General features: G+C 39.9%; 1 protein-coding gene across 1 annotated transcript in view; it reads right to left on the reverse strand.

The window, feature by feature from the left end:
- Positions 1-4,560: 4,560 nt before the first annotated feature.
- The window catches only part of LOC102214577 (uncharacterized oxidoreductase YjmC-like), a 10,712-nt gene continuing 3,343 nt past the window's right edge, over positions 4,561-11,929 (reverse strand). Inside the window, exons 2-11 of the mRNA XM_005728230.2 lie at positions 11,099-11,247; positions 10,725-10,913; positions 8,283-8,344; positions 7,990-8,043; positions 7,770-7,868; positions 7,482-7,617; positions 7,081-7,199; positions 6,488-6,583; positions 6,185-6,295; positions 4,561-5,070 (exon numbers count right to left, since the gene is read on the reverse strand). Of these exons, the coding sequence (XP_005728287.1) occupies positions 5,005-5,070; positions 6,185-6,295; positions 6,488-6,583; positions 7,081-7,199; positions 7,482-7,617; positions 7,770-7,868; positions 7,990-8,043; positions 8,283-8,344; positions 10,725-10,913; positions 11,099-11,247 (1,081 nt within the window). The 3' untranslated portion in view covers positions 4,561-5,004. The remainder of the gene's footprint in view (positions 5,071-6,184; positions 6,296-6,487; positions 6,584-7,080; positions 7,200-7,481; positions 7,618-7,769; positions 7,869-7,989; positions 8,044-8,282; positions 8,345-10,724; positions 10,914-11,098; positions 11,248-11,929) is intronic.

Below are 11,929 nucleotides of genomic sequence, written 5' to 3' on the forward strand. Positions count from 1 at the left end.
GAGCCTATACAGCTTGGAGTAAGACAACATGTATGAAGAGGATGATGTGGACAAAATACTCATTTGCCTAATAATTCTGCACTCCCTGTATGTGTTTTCACAATGTACGGTATGTAGTATGTGTACTATAGAAAAAAACAAGGGTAACTACAGCTATTTATGCTTATTTATGTACTTTGCGTTTGTCGTTGGTGTTCTGCATTTTGGTGATGTGGCTGAGGTTGAACAGGCACGAGGCTGGTTGTTTTGTTATTTTATATGAATTTCCTGTGGTTTGTGCAACTTTCTCATGCTAAACAAGAACATCTGCCAGCAGTTTATTTACACTTTATTTGCACCACGCCAAGGGTCTGTTTCAGAAAGACTGTGAAAGCAGGTTTGTGGTGCTCCATTTAAACTCCTCATTCATTTAGTGACTGGCAAATCTCATATCAGAGCATACGAACTTGTTAAAATGAATGTCTTTACAAACACTGAAGAAGCTTTTAAAATCAGTCTGCCATCAGTAGACACTGTGGCTTTATTATCAGCTCAGAACAAAATGTATACATCTTTCTCACGTTGTGACTTTGTGGTCTGTAAAGCAGCTGTCAGCATTTTGTGAAATATTTGTTGTAGCAATCACTATTTAGGTAAAAGTAACCTGTGTGAGTGTTCAAACATGTGAAACTCTGGTAAATCATTAGTCAGTTATTATATTGCAGTGACTCATATTGATGTTGGAGATAATGTAAATATATGAGTGAAGATGAGTGTGCTAAAATCATTAAGATTCTAAAACTGGAATAAATTGAGCTTAAAGCGATCGTCAACAAATTTATCAGTGGAGCAGACCTCAGGGCATCCTGTGATTGGTTTTGCTTGGTGGTAAAATGTAGAAATCTTGTACACCTTTTGCACAGAGTGGCGACTTTCTCATACTCACATGTCTGAGATACCAGCAAACTCTTGTTGCACTATTCAGTTACCAGTGCAATAAGAGTTTTTTGGGGAAGGAAATGTTGACTTTTATTTAGATTTACTTCAAACTCTGTAGTTTCTCATGAACATTATCTAATCTCACTTAGTGTGTGTGTGTGTGTGTGTGTGCATAGTTTCATTGTTGAAGTGAGAATGCTGGGGCTTGCTTTCTGTGTTTTTGGTATCTGTTTTTATATGTGACATGACTTCAACTCAAGAAATAAAGTATTAAAAAATATATTAAGACATATTTATTAATGTCAAAATGCTCTAGATCAGGGGTGTCAAACTCATTTGACATCATGGGCCACATATAGCCCAGAGAAACTACATGATCATTTTGTGAAATTACAGAAAACGTTCTGGTAGTTCATCTTCCAGACTGTTTTGTAGTTATGAAATTGTAAATTATAACAAACACATTTTGGACTGGCTGTAAAGAAAACAGTCCTTTCTACAGCAGACAGTGGAAAAAAAAACAGGAACTTTTCTGTGATTTCATTGTTTACCCATTGAATGGCAGTTGGAGATGGGGGGGGGGTTAACAATCTATCTAATCTAGCTTAAAATCTATGCTGCTGTTCATATTTTCCAAACCCGTCGGATGGGCCAGATTGAAGTATTTGCTTTGTGTTTGACACTACTGTTCTAGATTGTGTTTTTAGTATTAAGAAGATCGTCCCAGCAGAGGGAGGGAAGGTGCTGGATGGTGTTTTATGCAAATCATTCCAATATTCCAGCCTCGAGTTCAGTATCCAGCATCTTCTTGGCACTTAAAGTCCGTGGCACCAATCAACACCGAGCTCAAATCCGAATAAGAGAGACAACAGATGGAGACGTATTTGCATTCCCGAGCAGTTGGAGTGAACAACACAACAGATGCTTTGCTTTTATTTTTTCCTGTGTTCGCTCGGACATTTGGAGGTATGGTAGGCAGAGAAGGACAAAGAGCCAAGGCCAAATATCTTGGCTCTGCAGGGACAACAGCTGGGAAGAACAGACCAGGAAGTCGTTTCACTTCATTAAAGACTCAGCATGAGAGCAGCAGAGCTTTCCTAGCTCACCCCGTTCTCATGATCACTCTACTCCTCCTCCCGCCTACTGGCCAATACACACTTGTGCATATGCCTTTCCCCACCACTGATGGTTATAAGTCCAATTAAACATGGCACCTATTCCTAAACCTTTCCCATCAGTGCAATAAACTATCCCCCAAGTCTGTTTCTATTTCTAACGTGGTCATTGAGCTTCTAAGCTCCTCACAGCTGATCCTCTTACAAGTGTGAAAGTGCTCTCTCCCTCTCCTCCATAGCGGAGCTGCTGTTTCACAGGTACAACAACCGATCTGCTGGGATGACGAAGTGTTTGTGGGAGTAATCTGAGATTTTATTACCTCTTTATTTATCTTTTTCCATTTTGCCTCATTTGACTAGTTTCCTGCATGTCACCTTGCACCACCACACACTCATGTTTTTTAGCAGGCACAAATCCACATCTTTTGGCATCATTGGAGTCAATGAGTAATAAACAGTTACTTCATGATTTGCTCGTTCAGTAAGTGACGACTCCCTCCCCCTACAAAAGAACACACCTGTTAGAATCTGCTTAATCCTAGCCAGCGGCCCTGCTCTCTCTGTGCTTTCTGGGGCCTGGTCTAATCCACACAAGGGCTCCGGGCCAAGGCCAGGGCAGATTAGACCCCCTCCATCAATTTATCCATCCATGAACACACACCTCTGAGTCTGGCCCCTATAGCAAGTGTTTGAATTGGCCTCTTAATCCTTGGACTCAGTGGAGCCTTCCACCCGAGCACACAGCCACCTTCCCCCTCTGCCCAGACTTAATATTTATGCATCTTTTCCATACCCACTCACAAATCTGGCCCAGCCCAGCACTCACCACTCTGACCCCACCCAACCACTACCCCACTCTGCCCCCACCTCCTTTCCCACTCTGCTGCCACCTCCTTTCCCTCCCCTGGTGGGACTGAAAGCCCATTGATTTGTTGATTTCTCCCCTTTTGTCTGCAGTCGGCCGAGTGTTAACGGGACATCCACAGTCCAGAGCGCAGTGACAGGACTTTTGGCATGGGAGATTAAGGTCCTAATCTGGGCATCTGTCAATGTCCAGTACTGCTTTTTCTTTGCCGTTTGGAGAGGGGCCTTTTCTTGAGTTATTTTCAGTGTTAATTAGCTGTTCAAGCTGAAGACCCCCTGAGAAAAAAGAAAACTCCCCGATTCAAATAGAGCATAGAGGCAGTTTACAAATAAAGCCACATGTCTGAAAGCAGTTGGGCAATAAATGAAGTTGATTGATTTCTAATGCTGGTGGTGCACTGTGTTAACAAATACATCTGTAATCCTGTGTGGGCAGTTCATTGTACTTATACCACGATGTAGTACAAACACACATCTGTGTGTATAGCTAAGGTTGTCTAAACTGTGGCAGTGTAGTTTGCAAATCAGTCCTTAGGTTATGTCCTTTATAAGTGATGGAAGAATTGTGTAACAAGGAAATTACCACCAAATTATGTGATATTACATTAAAATTATCTAATGTATGGTAAAAAACCCCCAAAACAAAAGAAAAACATTAGAAAACTATATGCCACCTACACCTATATGCCTGCTCATAGGGGGTCATCTGATTGTTGGGGTTTTGTCTGTTTTTTCTGTATCATTGTTGGGTCTTTACCTCACATTATAAAGCACCTTGAGACATCTGTTGTTGTGATGTGCAGTTTAAATAAATTTCCAATTTACATAAATATAACTGCATTGAATTGAACTGACTATATCAGGGGTCTGATCCCAGTCCACGAGGGCCGGTGTCCCTGCAGGTTTTAGATGTGTCCTTGATCCATCACAGCTGATTTAAATGGATAAATTAACTTCTCAACATGTCTTGAAGTTCCCCAGAGGCCTGGTAATGAACTAATCATGTGATTCAGGTGTGCTGACCCAATGTAAGATCTAAAACCTGCAGGGACACCGGCCCTCGTGGACTAGGATTGGGGACCCCTGGACTATATCATACAACTGTCAGGTTATAGCATGAGCAAATAGTGACCCAGGACTTAATGAGTCTATGTCTCCATCTAGTGTTGTGATATCAGATTTTCAAGTCAGTAGAGTTGAATTTGATTCGAAAGTTGAGAGATTATTTTACACAACTCATTCTTTGTGTTAGTGTTTAAGGTTTTTACATGAGCAAAAAACTGGAGGAGAATGTAAACCCAAAGCGTTTGACAGTTTCACAAGCTCAAACTGAAAGAAGGACATGGCTGAATTTTGCATGGTTCTAGAATGTAGTAGAGTTTAACTGCAACATAAATTATTGATGACATTTAGTAAAAATGAAATTTTAGGCTTTTGGAAGATCAGATATATTTCTGTGCTAGTTCTCGTGCATTTCATGCATTTATAAACTAAAGTTATGGAGAATTATTTGAACTACTTGTTTAGGCTATGAACCCTGACAGATGAGATTGAGTGAGAGAAGCTTACATCCTCATCTATTGGTAGATCAAGAGGTCGCTAAAGTATGTCTATTAAAAACAGGATTGCATTAATGCATAGAAAAACACACATTACATTCCAAATAGTATGGCATTTATTGATCTGGGAATAAAAGAATTATGTTTTTAAGATGATCTCACAGTAAAAATACAATTTTCACATCAGTAGCAAAGAAGCAGAAAATTCTTATTTTCAATTAGAAGTGAGTATAATACTTTTGTGATTGCTGTGCAGCAACAGTACTGTCTTTCATCAGCAACAAGGAATGATATATTTAATTGTAGATGATAAAGCACTGTGTCTTTACGTGTGATGAAACCTCAAAAGCATCTGCAACAACATCATTTTTTTTTTAGTAAAGTAAAAAAAAAAAATAATAATAACAGTACATGTCACATGTATAATCATGAATAAAATATTACTGTTAAAATGTATAAGGTGTATTAACAGAATTGTACTTCAAGTTGCACTTCAAGTTGAGCATTAGTGGCTGATTTCCACAGCTGAGAATCCTGTTTGGATAAACTTAACCCGAGACGATCTTGTCACATGGCAACAGTGGGTTGACACCGATTTTCTTGGCGCATTCATTCTGCAGGAAAAATACAAAATGCTAATGAAGTTAGCATCATGCTTAAAGAGGTTTTAAATAAAGTCAGATTGTATTTAGGTAAAAATACTCTCATTTATTTTCTAGTTAAAAACATAAACTTGTGTTAATGCCAAGCTAAAACAGGACCTCTAAATCTTCCTGTAGTCTGTGTAGGTTCTCAGTCATCCAGGTTATGGTAGTCTTCAAGCATGTGAGTTGAACTGGATTTGAAAATATTTCACCTTTCATCTGAAAGGCTTCTTGAGTTCTAACAGCTGATGGGGAGTTCCCAGTATTTAACCTCTACGTTGGTTAGAAATGTTCTCATTTTGGACATGGAAGATAGACGGGTTGAGAGGAGTAAAAGAGGCTAAATTTCTATATCTACCTTGAATCAATGAATACAGTAGCCTATTACAATAGCTATCAGTTACCTGCAACACAGGCTTGAAATCCCTTCCCAGGCATTTCATCCCTCACTCACACTTTTGCTGTGTGACCTTGATGGCCCAGGGAGGGGCAGTATCTCACAAATAAGTCACAGCTTTACTCATATGTGATGCCAGGTCATCAACTAATTTGAAGGTTGGCGGTGGATCCTTGGCTGCTCCGTTCAGCATACCTAAATACCTTGGGCAACATACTGAACGCCATGTTACTCTCTGATGCATTCATCTGAATACAAATGTTAGATAGAAAGCACTTGGGTGTGGGAAAAAGTGCTTGTATAAATGAGTGTGAATGAGGGAATAAGGCATGTTGTATAAATTGCTTTGACTGGGTAGAAAAATGCCATATAAGAACCAGTCCATTTACCAATACCAACATAGCTCATGCAACACTAGAGGTTAAATATCTGGGACTCTATCAGCTTTCCTCTAGAGCAAAATCTGTGAGTGTAACTGAAAACAGAGCAGGAGCTATTTAATTAACACTTTTTTTTCCCTGGCTCCACCAAAGAAGCACTCTCACTCAAATCAAATGGAGTATTTCCAGTAAAAGCAACAGGTCTGAAGAAAAGCATTTTATGTTGGGAGCTCTATGTGAAAAAGGACAACCTTTAGCCACTGCAGTTTAGACTAGCATGAGAACATCCCCACTTCTTAGCTTTTACCATGTATTTGACGACGTTGATGTGGTAAGGGATCCCACCCATATCCTCACATTTCTTCATGTTCATCCTCTCTGGATCTCCGGCAGCCAAAACAGGAGTGTCTAGGTCAGCCTGAAGCAGATAAGCCACAAAAAAGGAACAAAGAAAAAAAAGAAAGTATAGAGCAAGAAATTCACTTTTAACCTGCAAATGTTTGTCCCTACTTGATTTCATAAAACAAAGAAACTGTAACTACTGGATATCAACTGCATTTTTGATTAATCTTTTTTAGCATTTAATATTCCATCACTGGGATCAACTCACAGGATCCAGGTTTCTATGGATGGACAGCAGATCTGACATCCTGTCACTGAACCCGGGAGCAAAGTTCTCTGGATTGATTGCCACAAAACACTGACCCTGAAAATACGAAACAGGTGACACTGTGAGCTCATCAAACATGAACATCAAACAGAGCCTTGACGTCAGATGACCTATATCAGAGTCACTATCTGGGCCTCTGTTTTAGATAACAGCAGTCAAACACTTCAGACTTGTGTCATGCTGATTTCTCTTCTGCTGGTACATGATGGCTGATTACTTTATGAACTTTGCCCCAGATCTAATAATCAGCACCACATTATCTGCAGTGTATTATCTATTCTAGCTACTCAAAAACTGTATTTTATCATTGCTGTGGGAGCAAAGGAGGGGGGGGGGGTGTTTGAATTATTCTTAATAAAAAGGTGATACAACAGTTTCAACTTGTTTCTCAGTCTGTTTCATTTCACAGATAAAACAACAACATGACTTTTAGCACACTTTGTTACCAGTTTTGTTACAAGTTACATCAGGGACATGTTAAAATAGAACCAGTGTGTCCTTTGTATTTCACAACTAGGCAAAACAAAATGTACCAGGTTTGCAACACGGTCTGTTACTTTCCAAGTGCGGATGTATTTGCTGTACTGGGCACCAGCCAAGATGCCACAGAGCACCTCCACCATCATTCCCAGACCATAGCCTTTGTACCCTCCTGAAGATAAAAACACAGAAAAACATATGCATGGAATAAATGTATTATACTGATCCTAGCCATCAATGGCATGTAATTCCACCAGTTCTGATAACTGGTTTCCAATTAATCTCCTATATGAGTTTCTCAGATCTGTGTATCTTGGTATAGATGAAGCACAAATCAGCCAGTTAGGGTTGTGGTTCAATTATATAGACTTAAAAAAGCAAGCAAACAAACAAACATACAGTATTTCACACACGAAGAATGAAAACATTCTTGACAAGATCTGTTGCTTCTGACCTGTGGCTTCACTGCCACCAACAGGCACCAGTCCTCCACCAGTCAGCACTCTCTTGGGGTCTGTTGTAATTTTTCCCAGAGGGTCACAGCCCCAGCCCTCAGGAATGGGGTCTCCACGCCGCTCATGAAGCTCCACCTATGCACATTTATATACAGTGCAAGAGAAGAATGTTTCCACATTAAAAATGTTGTTGTTTCAGTGGTCAATCACTGCTCGCTTGCATTTAATTTGTTAGAAGCTTACATGTGCAATTAACAAATATGCAGCAGTAGAGATGTTGATCTTACCTTTCCAATGGCTACTGCTGAAGTGGCCATGTCTAAAACAAAGCTGTCTCCATCTTTAGCAGGAGCCGCAACACTGATGGGGTTGGTGCCCAAAGTACACTGCAGAGTTCACAGAGTTTGAATAATGAAGATTTTATGATCAAATTCATAAATATCTTAATTAAAATGTCGTATATTGCATTAACTATGGACTCTTTTCTAAAATAGTTAATACATATACCTCTTTAGCACGTGTGGGAACCACCAGTGGTGATGTGTTGGTAAATGACATCCCCTGTGGAGTTTAGATTTTTTCTTAGAAAGTTAAACAAAAAGCAAAAGCAACTGATCATGCTATGATCTAAAGAAGCAGCTGAGAAACAAAGTCATTGACATCTATCATCCTGGAAGGAAATACAAAGCTATACTAAAACATACTAAATCTGGGTCTATAATTGAAAAATGCATTCTTTCTGGGGGAAAAAATCAACTGAAAAGGGGGAAAAAAGATCAACAGACAAACATTTCACTCACAATCATGTTTTCTTTCAGCGCCTGCATTGCATAGTATCCAGCAATGCCATAATGGTTGGAGTCTAAAAAGAAAAAGGTCACATATAAATTTAATGGCTGAACAGCAGTGGTAATGCACTGTCATTGTTTTAGTCGTCAGATTTGAGAACTATCTCTCCACTATAAATAAGTGTTGAAATATAATAATTATATTTAAAAACTCAAGATTTTATTGATGAGATCAGAGCACTTGTTCCCCTTAAATGAAAGTTTCTTAAACCTCTAAGAGTTACAGTGGGGCAAAAAAGTATTTAGTCAGCCACCGATTGTGCAAGTTCCCCCACCTAAAATGATGACAGAGGTCAGTAATTTGCACCAGAGGTACACTTCAACTGTGAGAGACAGAATGTGAAAAAAAAATCCATGAATTCACATGGTAGGATTTGTAAAGAATTTATTCGTAAATCAGGGTGGAAAATAAGTATTTAGTCACCTCAAACAAGGAAAATCTCTGGCTCTCACAGACCTGTCAAGTCTTCTGGAAGAAGCTTTTCTGTCCCCCACTCGTTACCTGTATGAATGGCACCTGTTTGAACTCATCATCTGTATAAAAGACACCTGTCCACAGCCTCAAACAGTCAGACTCCAAACTCCGCCATGGCCAAGACCAAAGAGCTTTCGAAGGACACCAGGAAAAGTATTGTAGACCTGCACCAGACTGGGAAGAGTGAATCTACAATAGGCAAGCAGCTTGGTGTGAAAAAATCAACTGTGGGAGCAATCATCAGAAAATGGAAGACATACAAGACCACTGATGATCTCCCTCGATCTGGGGCTCCACGCAAGATCTCATCCCGTGGGGTCAAAATGATCATGAGAACGGTGAGCAAAGATCCCAGAACCACACGGGGGGACCTGGTGAATGACCTGCAGAGAGCTGGGACCAAAGTAACAAAGGTCACCATCAGTAACACACTACAACGGCAGGGAATCAAATCCCGCAGTGCCAGACGTGTTCCGCTGCTGAAGCCAGTGCATGTCCAGGCCCGTCTGAAGTTTGCCAGAGAGCACATGGATGATACAGCAGAGGATTGGGAGAATGTCATGTGGTCAGATGAAACCAAAGTAGAACTTTTTGGTATAAACTCAACTCGTCATGTTTGGAGGAAGAAGAATACTGAGTTGCATCCCAAGAACACCATACCTACTGTGAAGCATGGGGGTGGAAACATCATGCTATGGGGCTGTTTTTCTGCCAAGGGGACAGGACGACTGATCCGTGTTAAGGACAGAATGAATGGGGCCATGTATCGTGAGATTTTGAGCCAAAACCTCCTTCCATCAGTGAGAACTTTGAAGATGAAACGAGGCTGGGTCTTCCAACATGACAATGATCCAAAACACACCGCCCGGGCAACAAAGGAGTGGCTCCGTAAGAAGCATTTGAAAGTCCTGGAGTGGCCTAGCCAGTCTCCAGACCTCAACCCCATAGAAAATCTGTGGCGGGAGTTGAAAGTCCGTGTTGCTCAGCGACAGCCCCAAAACATCACTGCTCTCGAGAAGATCTGCATGGAGGAATGGGCCAAGATACCAGCTACTGTGTGTGCAAACCTGGTGCAAACGTTTACTAAAGACCTATAGTAAACGTTTGACCTCTGTTATTGCCAACAAAGGTTATGTTACAAAGTATTGAGTTGTATTTTTGTTATTGACCAAATACTTATTTTCCACCCTGATTTACGAATAAATTCTTTACAAATCCTACCATGTGGATTCATGGATTTTTCTTTCACATTCTGTCTCTCACAGTTGAAGTGTACCTCTGGTGCAAATTACTGACCTCTGTCATCATTTTAAGTGGGGGAACTTGCACAATCGGTGGCTGACTAAATACTTTTTTGCCCCACTGTAAATCATCATGGGCCCCAATCCTAATCAAACCCTGTGCAATCTAATTATGTAGGTTTCTTTGTTGTTTTTAATTGTTATCTTAAGTTTTGGCAGTCAGGCAACAAGGAAAGCAATAATTCTAATTTAACCTCTTAAAAACTACTTAAAGATTTTTTTTTCTCCAAAATAGAAGTTAAGGGTAGAGTTATTATTACCAATAGTGACTTATGACTTCAGAGGGTTAATAAAGTCTAACTGAGTCTTATATACCTCACTGAGTGTTAAACAAACTAAACAGTCAACTAGTTGCTGAACAGGAATCATGCACTTATAAAGGCAAGATTTTGTATAATCAAATACTTTAGTAAATATCTATGCAAAATGAACAGGTTTTTAAACAGGGCAACAAATGAAAGACATATTGCTTGTTTAATATAAGACCAGTTTTGTCTAACATAGTGCACTATATTTTGGTTCTTACTGGAAGTAAAATGCAAACCGTTCAATAATAAATGATCTGGAAACCTGTTTAACTGTGTCGCCACTATAACATTTCCTTGAAATGGGACTCACTGTGTGCCACCACCCAGCCAATGCCAACGTCGTTGGCCTTTTTTATGGCCAGATTCATACAAAAGTTTCCCACCACCGGGCCTAAGAGATTCCTCCCATCCACCAGTGCTGTCGCTTCACTCTCCTTTTCTACCACTGGCTCACCGTCCTTGGCACAGATGCCAGTTTGAATGTCCTTCACATACATGTCTGTTAAAAATATAGTGAGTACACATAAACGACACACAGACTTAAATTTAAAATTACTGCTGATGTCTCCAGCATCAGTGAGGAAAGATGCTTAGTTTTTGTGCAAATAAGACACAATGATATGTACAGTGAGGATCAAACAATGAAGCAACAATGATGAAAACACAGTTTTGAAGGAGGCTGACCCATCCTGTTGAGTCCATGGCTGTAGTGGCCCCTGTGGTCTCCTTCCACCAACACTTCAGCTAGACTGCGAGCATGATGCTGCTTGGTACCCACTGCTGTCATGCACCTCTCAATGAAGCCTTTGACCTCCACCTCGCTGATCAAACATCTGCATGGGGAACGCGATATTTAATAAGAAACATTTGAAAAAGTAGAGTAAATGATGATGATGATGATGTGATCATACTGCTTGTTTGGATATTGCATATACTAAAAACACATTACACATATTACTTTTTTATCAGTCATATCAAATTCAACGGTCAACAGTCCAGTTATTTACTCTAACATGAATTGCTGATTTTCCTTAAATTGCAGTTTATCTTACCTAAAAATTTGAATTATATCATATAATTATATGAAATGTATTGCTTTTATTTTGTAAGGTTAAATAACCATCACCATCTTGGTTTCTTGACCTGAGTATATTTGGATGAAAGGGGTGGCTAGCTAATTTTATTAGAATGGTGCAGTGGTACTTCATTTATATAAGTGTATTAAATGCTGTGTCACTTTTGTGCAGTGAAAGACAGACATTTAGAAAGCCACAAAAAGTTGACACACTAATGTGTGGTCACATCAGGAGTAGTACTTGTTAGAAGAAAGAGAGATTTGTCACCGAAGTGAACTATGTGTAAAGAGGGAGTTGCACCCCCCAGCCTCCGGGTGGCGCATTGTTCAGTGAGACAGAATAGCGAGGTCATAGATCCTCCTCTCCAATATGGCAGAAGCGAGGCAAAGAGAAACTTCACCAGTCGTCTCTGTCTCATCATTTCCCTGTTTTGCAGGTT

Source organism: Pundamilia nyererei, unplaced genomic scaffold (genome assembly GCF_000239375.1).
Source record: "Pundamilia nyererei isolate P.nyererei 1_Seehausen unplaced genomic scaffold, PunNye1.0 scaffold00027, whole genome shotgun sequence".
Classification (NCBI taxonomy): domain Eukaryota; kingdom Metazoa; phylum Chordata; class Actinopteri; order Cichliformes; family Cichlidae; genus Pundamilia; species Pundamilia nyererei.